Here is a 14630-nt window from a genome sequence, read left to right as displayed (position 1 = left end):
GTCAACAAAAAAATAAAGGAAGTCATTTGAAAATGTAGTTTTGTGTGATGTATTTTGTGGAATATAAAAAATGACTTAATCTGTCACCAATATAGAACTCTGACTACAGACATTTGGAAGAAGGTATGTATTATTCAAATTATGAAGAGGTCTAGTGACATGGGAACTACTAACTGCAGCTACGGTGGTTTATGAGACACTCGTGACAGGACTGACAGGGGTAATCTATCAATTGACTAGATTGACAGATTACAGTATATGCGATGAGTCGTCCTCTTGCCCTTTGGATTTCCATATCCTTAGTCCTTCTTAGTGGAGCGGAAAATTTGAATTAAAAATTGCACTGATTTGAATGTAGGCCACTCTCCTACAGCACGACCTTTCTTTAGTGTTGTCATCGGGGTCTTGCAAAGCAACACACACACACACAATCACACACTCATATTGGCTTGCAGTTTACACTAACGCGCGCTCACAGTTTTGCATAGTCACATATAGGGTGGATCAGTGGTGGCGTATGCTAGGTAGGCGATGGTTCTTGATTGATGTAGGAACGTGCGAATCACAGAGCGCAAATTGATGGCCGTTTAGTGTACCAGCCACTCCACTGCGTGAACTGGGCGGGGACGCGCGCAGGGGATTGTAACGATGGAAAGAAACAGGGCAACATCCTAGGCAGGTATAGCTGCAAATTCAGTTTTATTTAAAAATAATACTCAGGAAAAGGTCTCTCCTTTAAAATTTCTACACAGCGGGGAACAGAGATGCAGGCGACGACACAATGAGGTGTTTTTAACGGTCTCGCTGCAGGATTAGCAGCTATTTACTCCCCCACCGTGGCAGCCACGGCTTTGTATCGCTGGCGTGCTGCTCGCCAGTGCATCCCGCGGCAGGTGTAGGCTGGTCGCGCCTCTTCCGGATGAACCAGGTCGCCCTTATGGATGGCGTCTATGGATGCCTTCGGATCGTCCTTTGAGCCCAGCCGGAGTCCCAAAGGGTGCGCTGCTCACACGCTCAATCCCGTCGCGGAGACTGCCGGCTGGCCGGCGGTCATCTCAGTCCCTGAAAATGGTACTGCAGCAGCACCAGCCAGACCCGGTCCCCCTCTGGCCGGCCTCTGGACGGCTGTCTTCGACTACGATGCGGGCGCAGAGGATGAGCTCAGCCTGCGGAAAGGAGACCTGGTAGAGGTCCTGTCGAAAGACTCGCTCGTCTCCGGAGATGAGGGCTGGTGGACGGGCATGATTGAGGACCGTGTCGGTGTTTTCCCCTGTAATTATGTGAGCACCAGCAATGGCATCTCAGAGAAACTCCGGGACGCGACCTCCGAGGATTACACACAGTGCCCCGTGCCACCACTTCACGGTAAGCATACTCACAGCTACTGACCTGCAGAACTAAGTATCGCAGTGAAATGTGGCGTATAAAATCTGGTTCTTTGTATAACACTGTGTGCCGCTGTGTACCCCTATAAAGCTACTTATCCAACGGGGCCTTCATTTACGTGCTGCATATTTTTCAGTATTCTAAATCTTTCTCATAGGCTGTGTGTTTTGTAAACGCCAGTTCTGTGAGCAGGCCTGACGCATGCATCAGCATCCACCCCGCCTTGTACCGACACATTCCGCATCCTTCTTGACTTGGCTCTGCTCGACAGCCCTGATCGCGTGGCTCAGCACAAACCTATCTCGCGGCACCATGCACGGGCCCTAATCAGTCATCGATACACACAAAAGATCGATGTGCTTTGGAAAGCGAGTGGGGAAAGCAGAGGCTGCCGACCACCACGCACGACGGATCTTTGTCATGTCGGATACGGACGTGTTGGTTGTAACACTGTTGTTGTGACCTGTCAGGTATTGATATCGGGTGCGTGATGGAATGTCAACGTGTAGCCATGTTCAGTCCTCACCTCATCACAACAATATACAAGTAGACAACGTTGCACAACTGATACCGCCACTTTCAACAAAGTGCTCATCGGTTACTACTTCTGTCCTTGTTCTCGCAGAGCGCTTTGAATCCGAAAGTACTTTTTTTTACCTGGTACAGTTTCCTCTTCAGAACACGATGTACCACAGCTCCATAGTGTTACGCTTCAAAATGGAGACTCTCTTTTCATTTAGGGAATCAAGTTTTCAGGCCATATTATATATATTGAACTATTCTTGTCATTATATCTTCAGATGATTAGGTCCCTTTTAGAATCGTAATTATGCTGAAATATGTACGTTATACAGTGTAGGCAAGGCCGTGGAGCAGACATTGTTGCAAAGACAGCAAGTTTTTTCTGGTCCTGTTCTGGAGAGGTGAATCTCCTGTGTGCTGTGTTTGCATGCTCCCATATACACAGTTTTCACCTGCTGTTTTAAAACCCTGATCTTCAAAGTGTGTGTGACTGTATGTATCTATATGTGCATGCAAATGTATGTGTGTCTGCAGGCTTGCTTGTGTTTGTGTGTGTGCATGTGTGTCTGTGTGTGTGTGTGTATGTATGTATGAGAGTATATATCTGTGTGTTTCCGTGGTAGTGTGTGTTTATGTGTGCCAGATGTAGACACTGCAGTCTGTCAGCCATATTGTCCCGTGGTGTATATTGTCGTGTGTGTGTTTGTGTTTTCGTCTCTCTGCTGTGTTCCTCCTGCCTGTGAATGGCCTAGTTTCATGCTGGGCCCTCAGGATGAAATATTTATGACAGGCAGACTGCAGGGCAGATTGGGAGAAGGGAGCGCGACTTCGACCTCTCCTCCCACACACACACACACACACACACACCCAACCACTGGATGTGCAAAGCCAGAGGGAGACAGACACAGACAGACGAGGAGGTAGAGTGACACAGTTAATCTGACAAAAGGGAGAAAGCCAGAGAGCGAGAAGAGGGAGACAAAGAGAACGAGAGAATGAGAGAATGAGACTGAGAAACAGAGACTGAGAGGGAGAGAAAGAAATTGAGCAAGAAGAAGACAGAGGCAAAGAGGCTGACATTATCAGAGGTCGAGGCCAACAGACAAAAAGACAGTCCAGAGAGATGAACTGGACAGGGTAAGGGGCGAGAAAGAGAGGAATGAGATGAAGATCAAACCCAGGAAAGAAGGCTGAGAGGAAGTATGAGATAGACAGAGAGAGAGGAGAAAGATAGAAGAAGGCTGAGAAGGAGTATGAGATGGACAGAGAGAGAGAGGAGAAAGATAGAAGAAGGCTGAGAAGGAGTATGAGATGGACAGAGAGAGAGAGGAGAAATATAGAAGAAGGCTGAGAAGGAGTATGAGATGGACAGAGAGAGAGAGGAGAAAGATAGCAGCAGACATGATGATTGACTGTCATAGTTAGAGATCTGGAGGCCAAATCATAGACAGGGAATCATCATGAACAGAAAGAGACAAGGCGAGAAAGCACGGGAGAAAAGGAGACAAGATAGATAGATAGATAGGTGGAGATGGACCGATGGTAGCAGACAGACAGACAGACTTGTTTGTATAGCACATTTAAAAACAACAGCAGTTGTACCAAAGCGCTTTCTAGTTGAGGTAACTCAGGTCAGACTTTCTCGGCCTAAATAGCGCCTTCACCTTTGTCTGTCCCAGTTCAGTAGATACGATTATAACTCATTAAGCTACTCAATAGTCATCAAGTTTAACTAAGGGTACAATTAGCAATATTTGTTTTGTTATGGGATGAAGGGTTTTCCTCCTACTGATATACCAGCCTCTCTGTTCTTATCTTATAATCTCTGCTGAGGGAGATCGGAAACGGTTGGCTATCTGACCATTTTTGATTCAACAGTGTTATGGGGTTTGCACATGGTTTGTTTGTGGTTGAGTTTAATGTGCTTTTTCTCCCTCTTGCTCCTTATATCCTCTTTCATTTATTTTCCTTCTCTATCCCTTTTTTCTTCTTCCATCTTCCCTCTTCTTCTCATTTTTCTTTTGCTCTCTCTGTGATTTCTCTGTGATCCTTTTTTCTCTCACTCTCTCTCGCTCTCCCTCTCTCTTTCTCTCTTTTTCTCTCCCTCTCCCTCTCCCTCCCAGTGCTGGAGGTCGAGTTCTCCGAGCTCACCCTGGAGGAGATCATCGGGGTGGGCGGTTTCGGCAAGGTCTACCGGGCGCTGTGGCGCGGCATGGAGGTGGCGGTGAAGGCGGCGCGCCGCGACCCGGACGAGGACGCGGCGCAGACGCTGGAGAGCGTGCGGCAGGAGGCCAAGCTCTTCGCCATGCTGCGCCACACCAACATCATGTCGCTGCTTGGCGTCTGCCTGACGGAGCCCAACCTGTGCCTGGTGATGGAGTTCGCCCGCGGTGGGCCGCTCAACCGCGCCCTGGCCGGGAAGCGCATCCCGCCGCACACGCTGGTGGACTGGGCCGTGCAGGTGGCCCGCGCCATGCTCTACCTGCACTGTCAGGCCCTGGTGCCCATCATACACAGAGACCTCAAGTCCAGCAACAGTAAGTGGACAAAGAGTGTGTGTGGGTGTGTGGGTGTGTGTGTGTGTGCGTGTGTGTGTGTGCGTGTGTGTGTGTGCATGCCTGTGTAAGGGTGGTGCCTATTGTACACTACAACCTCAGGCCCAGCAACAGTAAGTGAACAAAGAGTGTGTGTCTGTGTGTCTGTGTGTGTGTGTGTGTGTGTGTGTGTGTGTGTGTGTGTGTGTGTGCGTGTGCATGCCTGTGTAAGGGTGGTGCCTATTGTACACTACAACCTCAGGCCCAGCAATAGTCAGTTAAGATGCTGTGTGTGTGTGTGTGTGTGTGTGTGTGTATGTATGTGTGAGAGAGAAAGAGCGTGTGTGTGAATGTCTGCATGCCTGTGCCTATAATCGTGTGTGTGTGTGTGTGTGGGAGTGGGGTACGTTGCTGTACTTACAAGGTTTGGTTTTCTTACTGCAGTGCTGGTGTAAACACAGGTGTGTTTGTGTGCAGGTTGAAGGTAGCATAGTGTGTGTATGTTTTTGAAATGTGTGCAACCTAGTCCAGCACAGAAGAGTTTACCTTGATGTAGGATGGGTGGATTTATGTTAGTTTGTGTGTGTGTGTGTGTGTGTGTGTGTGTGTGTGTGTGTGTGTGTGTGTGTGTGTGTGTGTGTGTGTGTGTGTGCACGCACGCACACACGCCATACAGCTGTCACTCACTCAGTGTCTGTGTTTTTCATCTTGTTTGTTTGCCTTGGATGTGTGAAGTGATGAAAGGCCCTCCTGTCTTTGAGAACCCTGTGTTTTTGCTTTTCAAGAATGCTAGTAACCCATAAACATGAACTTTGACCCAAGACAGGGGTCTCATTCACCAGAATCAGCAGTTTGATGGCTGTGCCTCATATTTTAATGAATCTGCTCCCTCTGTAGTTGTCTTCATGTTGCTTTCAAAAGGCACATCAGAGAAGCTTTGGTCTTGTTTATTTTAAGGTACAGGTGCAAAGGTGTGTGGCTAAATTGTCAGATTGTCAGGCAAGTCTCCCACTTTCTTCTAAGGGTTTTGTGTTTGTATTGTAGATGAATCTGGGAATGCAGGACTAAATACTGACTCTAAACACTGAAACACTTGTCTGAAGAGAGTTGCAGTGACCTTAGCTGTGTGTGGGTGTGTGCGTCTATGTGTGTGTGCCGCGTGTGTGAGTGTGTGCATGAGAGTGAGAGTAAGTGTTTGTCTAGCTTTTTGGGCATAGTTTTGTGTGGGTGTGTGAGTGCATGCATGTGTGTATACTTAGCTTTAGGGGAATGGTTGTGTGTGTAAGTACATACGTTATGTGTGTCTGTGTGTCTTTGTGTGTGGGTGTGTGTGTGTCCCTATCATTTTGGGGCATGTTTGAGTTGTGTGTTATAGAGATATAGATGGTTGTATGTGAGTGTGTATGTGTCCTCGGGGGTAATCCAGTCTTTTGCGGTAGGTTCGCCCTGCTGTTTCCATAAACCCCAAGCCTATTACCAGGGGATTTGTCCCTCACTTTTCCTATTGGCTGCTGGCATTGGCCACCTGCATCTTATTGGTGTGTCAGATGTGATTAGCCCTGGACCTCACATGTGATTGGCTAACTGGGTGATAAGCCACTCTCTCTGGCAGCCATCACCAGCTCAGTGGGGGAGATGGGAAAACACACACACACACACACACACACACACACACACACACATAGTCATACACACACACACACATACATACAGAAACATACAACTACAGACACAGACACACTATTCACATTGACACAGTGCACACTCACTTATACACTTATACAAAGACCCAAATACCATACATGTAATGCCAAAACACACACACACACATACACACACTCTCTACGTCTCTTTCTCTTTCACTCTCTCTCTCTCTCAGTCATGTACACTCTACTTATAATGACAGCACAGAGAGGTGGACATTGAGAACTTGATCTGTAGGGTTGTTGCCATATTCCTGCATTTTTACCAATTTACCAGGCAAAATTAGCACATAAATGTACTAACTAACTACTTTTATAGTCCCAGAATTTCTGTTTCTCTCTTCCGCTGTCAATTCTCTCTTTTTTATCTTTCTCTCTTTCTGCCCATTCCTTCTGTATTCCCTCACTTTCTCCACTCCTCTGCTGGCCCTGTAGTAGGATTTAGTCTGAGCCAGTGGCTAGTGTAATTACAGTGCTGACTTTATAGGGCAGCTTTGGTATGTGTGTGTGTGTGTGTGTGTGTGTGTGTGTGTGTGTGTGTGTGTGTGTGTGTGTGTGTGTGTGTGTGTGTGTGTGTGTGTGTGTGTGTGTGTGTGTGTGTTACCATCCAGTCATAAGACCTCTCACAGATGTGCAGACTGTCTTCTCAGCAGTTGACAGAACCACATTGTGGCCCTGTAGGGAAAATTCATTTGGGCACTAACAAACCAACATGTCTTTTTTCTATGTGTCTATCTGTTCTTCCTGACTCATGTCTTTGCTCGTCTCCTTCTCTTTTCCCCTCTTCTCCTCTCACCAATCCATCGTTTGTTCCTTTGTGTATGCTTTTTGCCCTCTGACATCACTTTTTCACCACTGTTACAATCAATACCCATGACTTCTCCAAACTTCAAATCTCAACACGATCAATAACCACAATCAAATATCAATATCCAAAACCACTACAAACCCACACACATAAACAATCCCTCTCCCTACCCACTACAAACCTCATCCCATCACAAAATACAATACCCCTCTGCCCCCCCCCCCACCCCCCGCTATAAACAATGATTTCCTCCAACCCAACCACCTCCCACCCCATCCAACCACTCCCTACACCCCATCCCTAATCCAGTCCTGATCCTGGAGAGGGTAGAGAACGAGGACCTGACCAACAAGACGCTGAAGATCACCGACTTCGGCCTGGCACGCGAGTGGCACCGCACCACCAAGATGAGTGCGGCGGGCACCTACGCCTGGATGGCCCCCGAGGTCATCCGCTCCTCCACCTTCTCCAAGGGCAGCGACATCTGGAGGTGGGCGTGGGGATACGGCAGAAACAAACAAAGGGGAAGCAGGAAGAGTCCTGGATGTCAGTCGCATGGTCTGGGGGTCAGAGTTCAATAGGAAGCAGTCGTGTCTAAAATCATGTGGTTGAGGCTTAAAGAGAATGATAGGCGGCGTTTTGATTTTAGCTTTGGTCTGGTTTTTCATACCATGAAGGGATGTGTTGTAGGGTTTGTTACACAAAGAACTAACCGATTAACAACCATATGGTGAACTGCTTAGCTGAATTCAATTATATTTCTACATTTAGCTCTGCTGAAGTCCAGTGCATTTTGGGTGGGGTAGATGTGTCTGCATTGTGGGATAGACGTGTCTTCTGGGTGGGGTAGACGTGTCTTCTGGGTGGGGTAGATGCACTTGCACTGTCAAGTACCGCACGCTAACCGATTGTGCCACTGGAACTCAATTGAATGAATGATTTGTATATCGTTGAATCAATAACAATTGAATTTGAATGGTCTCAAAGTGCTTTACAGAGCCCCCTAGAACAAGCACTAAGGCGATAGTGGTGAGGAGAAACCTTGAGCAGAACGAAGCTCATAATGGGGGAGCCATCTGCTTGGAGCCACCGGGGTAGAGAGAAGAGAGGAGAGGAGGAGAAGAGAGGAGAGGAGGGGAAGAGAGGAGAGGAGAGGAGGGGAAGAGAGGAGAGGAAAGGAGGGGAAGAGAGGAGAGGAGAGGAGGGGAAGAGAGGAGAGGAGAGGAGGGGAAGAGAGGAGAGGAGAAAAAAAGAAAAATACATACACGCATCATGATTAGCATGCATGCGGCATATATATAAATACAAGATTACATGATTCATACAAGATGGTACAGTATATACATGATTCATACAAGATTGATAGTGGATACAAATAGACAGAGCCAGTATGCAGTTATAACGATCATACAACTTATAGAGGGTCGTAATGTACTCATAGGGTGCCTATTAAAAGGATGAGCGGATGATTTCGATGATAATGAATAGCAGAGAGATGGGTAGTTAGGCTGTCAATCTGAATATGTGTGTGATGCATTGTGGGCAATGAGAAGCAGTAGAACATGATGCGATTGTTAGGTGAGATGGGCAACAGGAAGTAAGGGACAGCAAACTGAGAGGGCAGATAGAAGACATACTAAGAACATGGAGTTGCGTATTCTAAAAGATGATCTTATTTTTTGATAACGTAAATGTAATTATTATGGTGGAGCGTTGGCCTTATGGTCACAGCCATTAGAGACAGAGAAGAGAGACATGTTGGTACACAATTTTAAAAACAACACGAGACAGTAGCCAGACATCAGAGAGATGGCAGAGCCTTGGCCTATAGCAGCATAACTAAGGGATGGTGCATACTGATCCAGCACCACCACAAGGATGGTATGGAGCTGACTACCCCAACTACGACTGTCAGCCCAGTCACAGAGAGGCAGAGAGCTCTTTCCACCAGAGGCTGTGCAATGAGTGCTGGACTTCAGCACACCATTCTTAACCATGGGGAGCAATAAAGAGGAAAGTTTTAAGTTTAGACTTAAAAATAGAGAGGGTGCCTGCTTCTCAGGTAGAGGAAGGAAGATTATTTCAAAGGAGTGGGGCTCAATAGCAATAGGCTCTGTGAGAAGGCTTGGATTTGGAGATCGAAGAGTTCTTGATGGGCTGAACAGGACTGGTAAATCCCTAAGGTACTCTAGAGCTAGGCTGCTCAGAGCTTCGTATGTTAGAAAGAGTTTTGAAGTCGAATCTACTTTTGACAGGGAGCCAGTGAAGAAAAGCATATACAGGAGAAATGTGTTGATATTTTTTAGCTCTTGTAGGTGTGCGATCCTTAACACTTGGGTATGATGTCTGTGAGGCCATCAAGTGCAAGTTGGTGGCTAGATAGTGTGCCTCTCAAATGTTTTGGGGCCTACGACCATAACCTCTGTTTTATCCATGTTCAGAAGCAAGAAGTTGTTTGTCATCCAGACTTTAACATCTTTAGGGCAGGCATCAAGCTTAGCTAGTGGTATTATTTAATCTGGCTTCACGGACAGGTATAGTTTAGTATCATTAGCATAGGAATGAACATTGATGCCATGCTTCCTTATTACCTAGCCTAAAGGTAGCATGTACAAAGAGAAGAGCAGGTATCCAAATGTATCTTTGTATGACTAGATGATTAATTATGGACAAGGAGAGGTCAAATCTAAGCCAGGCAAGTGCATGGTGCCTACATGGTACTCAAGTCTCAAGTGATAGCATATTGAAAGCATATTGACTAATATGAAATACGCAAGTAGATAATCTTAATTGTATCCACACAACACTGTAATTGACACTTCATATTAAGGCTACCGGTAGATATACCACCCTCCTATTGCTCCATGACAACAAAGGCAATGAGACTTTTCAGCACAAGAAAGAAGCGCTTACTCTTGGCCTCACACATTCATGCCCACATTCATACTGCCAACGCTGGGGAAGCAGTAACATACCTCAGAGCCTTACAGGCCAAACACACTTCCCCAGAACAAAAGAAAGAAGCTCAGGACAATAATACACAAAATCCCATAAAGCTGCTGCTGGCTTCCTTGCCACTGCTGTCGGACGGGGGGTCAGTCAGTCAATCGAAGGGTAAGTAGCCCAAGTCTTGATCTGCATTATGCCACAATGGCACTTACTTCTGAACTTCTCCAGACACGTCAGCAGCATGAAAATATCCGCCACATCCAGCGGCCCTTGGCTCAGAACTCAGCAGCCATTCTCTCTGTCCCTCTCTCTCAATCAACAAAGAAAAGCCCCATATATTCATTCCCCCCTTAACAAATAAGACAGAGGTGCGCCGCCTCGTCTAACACAAAGTGGAATATGGATCGGGGTCCTGGCCCGTTAAACATCCCACAACAAAACTTTAAACCACCAGCTTACAATATGACGGTCTATACTATTGAAAGCAGTGGTAAGATCTAGAGGGACTAGTATCGAAACACATCCATTATCAGATGCAATAAGTAGGTCATTAACAACTTTGACTAGGGCTATCTCAGTGCTGTGGTGGGCTCTGAAGCCTGACTGAAAGACTTATTTGATGTTGTTTCTGTGTAGAAAATAACATAAGTTGCCTCGATGCTGTTATTCAAGTATCTTTAAGAAATGCTTTTATGATGGCTATCTTGAATGATTGTGGAACATATCCTGACATCAGAGAGTTATTTATTATTCTAAAGAAAGTCTCATCAGTTAGTGGCGTGGTGTTCTTAAGCAGATTTGTAGGGACAGGGTCTAATAGGCATGTTGAGGGTTTTGATGAGGATAACAGGGAGGTCATTTCTGGGATGTCAATAGGTGTGAAGGATTCTGGGAAAACTCCAGTTTGTATCTGATGTCGTCTCAATACATGTTAAGGGGGCTTCTAATGAATTGGAAGAGGAGAGAATGTTGTCTCTTAATGTCATCATTTTGTTGAAAAATTTCATGAAGTCATTACTATTTCACGTTTTTTGGCATTGTGGCTCTTAGTCAGTTTTATTTTTGCCAATTAGTGTGGAATAATAGGCTGATTTTGAATCAAATATTGCCTTTTTATATGTTATAAGGCTGTCTTTCCATGCTAGGCAGAATGCTTCTAGTCTAGAGGTGCACTATTTTCTTTTAGGTCTTCATGTCATTTGTTTAAGTGCTTGAGTCTGAGCAGTATACCATTGGGCAGGCCTTTTCTGTTTTCTTATCTTCTTTTTAAGTGGTGCAATGGAATCTAGTGTTAAATGTAGTACATTTATGACACTGTCTGTTAGTACATGGGTTTGGTTCGTGGAGGAGCCTTCTACTGCACCTGAGGTCAGAACTGGAGCAAGCGCAGATAGAATTTTTATCGTGAAGTCTGCTGTAGTCTTGTCAGATAAGCAACGACTATAGTAGAGGACTGGTAGCACATAACCTAATGGCATATTAAACATTATTAAGTGATGGTCTGTTAGGACGTATTGTTCTGGGTGTTGTAGCAGAACTGTTAAGTGTTCAATTGTTATGCCAGATGTCAACATTAAGTAAATATTGTGGTTACAGCAATGTGTGAGTGAATTCACATTATGGGAAAACCTGAGTCTATCAGAGATTGGAATGTTATTCTAAGACATACTTTTCAACAGAGGCAAGATACTTACATGAAAACACACACATGCACACAGAGACACATAAAGGGTAGTCAAAGTGGGAAATGAGGACCCCTTAAAGGCTTCTCAAAGTAGAGGTCTACTGTGTACAGGGCCCAAAATATGGTGCTAGGTACTTGAACAAACACACACACACACACACAAACATATACTGCTAGTCTCACACACTGCCATTCATTGTCAGTCAGCTGGACTGGGTCACACACTTATTTAGACCACTTTTACAGCTCAGTGGCTAATTAAGCCCATTGAGCATTGCAGTTGTCCTTTAAGGGTGGTGCATACATACACACACACACACACACACAACCCCTCTCTCTCTCTCTCTCTGATACACGCAGTTGTGAATGTATGCTCAGACACACTGAATCCACCATGCAGGCTCACTGACCCATTAGGATTTTCTAGCAGCCTTGCAGATCATTGTCTTAACAGTGGGGGTTTCCCGCCCCAGGCCCGATCTTGTCATAGAGGACGGACAAGCCAGGATGTGACCCAGTGTTGGTAACCGTGGTGATGGGCGCTCATCCAGAAATGATGGATGTTCTGAGTTTTTTAAAATAATTTTTGTATCTACGCTGAGTGTTTATGCTGGAGTAAAATGACTGTAGAACAATATGCAAGAAAGGAGTTATATTTTTGAGATCGACCACAATGCATGTGGTCGATGCAATGCACTGTGGGAATTGTAGTGCATTATGATAGATGTTATTGATTTTCTAATTGTAGTATACTTCATCAGTGATCCATTGAAATTACAGAATGAAAGGTCACTCTTACTTTTCCTTCCTCTCTTTTTGTGCACCTCAACTGCCATGGAGTGCTGCGTGTTGCTTATCATTTCCAGTTTTTATCCTGATCTATCAATTCATAATTTTTTTAATTTCTCTCCCTCTCTCTCTTGTTAGTTATGGCGTGTTGCTATGGGAACTGTTGACAGGCGAGGTGCCGTTCCGAGGCATTGACGGTCTGGCCGTGGCGTATGGAGTGGCCATGAACAAGCTGGCTCTGCCCATCCCTTCCACCTGCCCCGAGCCCTTCGCCCGCCTCTTAGAGGGTAAGACTGGCGCCTTGCTGTTCCCTGTGCACAATCACACACTCAGGCCATCATCAGGTCATCTTAGTGGTATATCTGTGATGGGTGTATCCATGCTACCTCTCTGCTCTACTGCATGTTGTCTTGCCCCCTCCTCCCAACCCCCTTTTCTCTTCTCTTCTTTTCTCATCTCAGCCATGTGCTATTTATTCTGTTGTGCTTTTTTTTTTCTGTGTCTCCTTCTAGCTTTTCTTTTATCACATCCTCTTACCTTCCTATCCCCATCATTCTCCTGAACATCCCTCTCTGGTCTTGACCTCACCTCTCTCTTCTAGTCGCCTTTCTGATTTTTATTTCTCTCTCCTTTCTTTCAATTCAATTTTATTTATACAGCGCCAAAACAATAAAATTGTCTCAAGGCGCTTTACAGAGCCCAGTGCCTGGACCCCCTTAGAGCAAGCACAATGGCAACAGGGGCAATGAAAAACGTCCTGTTAATCAGGAAGGAACCTTAAGCAGAACCACAACACATAAGGGGGGACCCATCTGCTTGAGGTCGGCCGGGAGGAGATAGGAAGAGGAGGTTGTGTGGCAGAAGGGGAAGGGAAACAACAAGTGGTACATGTACACAGCATGGGTTTGGTAGATGTACAAACATCATATGATATATACAAGATACATACAAAAACAGCTTAGTGGGTATACTGTGTGCTCATAGGGTAACTGTTACGGGGGTAAGGAGAGTAGGAACTGAAAAACATGTCGGTGGTGGCAATAATATACAGATATATATATAAATGCTAGCATAGGCTTTCCTCTCCTTTCTATCTGTCTTTTTATTTCTTCTGTTCTGTCTGTTCTATCCTCTTCTCCATTCTTCTGCTCTCCTTTCAATTCTTCCTCTTACCCGTCCCTGTCTTTATCTCTATCATTATTTGTACTAATTCTATCCTTTATCTTTACTGCTGTCTATGTCTCTCACACACTCTATGCCTCCCTGTTATTCCCCCCATTATTCTCTATCTAATCCTGTCTTCTTGTCCTCTCCACCTCCAGACTGCTGGAACCCTGACCCCCACTTACGGCCCACCTTCACCACCATCCTGGACCAGCTGACGGCCATCGGGGAGTCTGGCTTCTTCGAGATGCCGGTCGACTCCTTCCACTCGCTGCAGGACGACTGGAAGCTGGAGATCCAGGAGATGTTCGATCAGCTCAGAGCCAAAGAGAAGGTGACTGTGCATACTCACACACACACACACACACACACACACACACACACACACACACACACACACACACACACATCTGAAATGACATATATGCACACATACATACACAACACGCCTTTGGACACATAAAAACACACTTAAATACACAAACATAAACATTCAAACTCAGCCTCAAACCTCTATCACTTAGTAAAGACCTCACTTTGAGAGACTGCCTAAAAGTTACAAACACATGCAGACACATGCACTCACAGCTTCCAGCACAAGAACACCTGCATAAACAAGCCCCATAAACAGAGAGAGACAGGCGTGTGGCAAGGTGAGGGAAGAAGCCCCATACACAGAGAGAGACAGGCGTGTGGCAAGGTGAGGGAAGAACAGCCAGATGTCTAAACTCTACTATGGGCCCAGGTTCTTGTTTAGGCACTCTAGAATATTTAAATGGAAACCTGTAGGAGAGTTATCAGCCAGTTTGTAGGTAGAATCAGAAGCAAGTACACAAACACACACGACCCAAGAAGTGTGCACCTCCATCTCCCATACTGAAATCCATCCCACACTGAACCTCTACACCTACTATGGTTCACTACGGCATATTCCATAACACACGACATTTCCCATAATACTGTGCGCCTTCGTCTCATCCACCCGATGCAGGAGCTGCGCTCATGGGAGGAGGAGCTGAGCCGGGCTGCGCTGCAGCAGAAGTGCCAGGAGGAGGCGCTCAGGAGGCGCGAGCAGGAGCTGGCCGAGCGTG

At 45.9% G+C, this 14630-nt stretch overlaps 1 protein-coding gene across 1 annotated transcript in view; it reads left to right on the top strand.

The window, feature by feature from the left end:
• The first annotated feature begins 941 nt into the window (after positions 1–941).
• map3k9 (mitogen-activated protein kinase kinase kinase 9) overlaps positions 942–14630 on the top strand; it is a 21351-nt gene continuing 7662 nt past the window's right edge. Inside the window, exons 1-6 of the mRNA XM_042709812.1 lie at positions 942–1365; positions 4032–4445; positions 7263–7443; positions 12514–12662; positions 13698–13873; positions 14531–14630. The exon at positions 14531–14630 is cut by the window's right edge and continues 141 nt beyond it. Coding sequence (XP_042565746.1) covers positions 942–1365; positions 4032–4445; positions 7263–7443; positions 12514–12662; positions 13698–13873; positions 14531–14630 — 1444 coding nt within the window. The remainder of the gene's footprint in view (positions 1366–4031; positions 4446–7262; positions 7444–12513; positions 12663–13697; positions 13874–14530) is intronic.

Source organism: Clupea harengus, chromosome 14, assembly GCF_900700415.2.
Source record: "Clupea harengus chromosome 14, Ch_v2.0.2, whole genome shotgun sequence".
Classification (NCBI taxonomy): domain Eukaryota; kingdom Metazoa; phylum Chordata; class Actinopteri; order Clupeiformes; family Clupeidae; genus Clupea; species Clupea harengus.
This window is presented reverse-complemented; position numbering and strand designations above follow the sequence as displayed.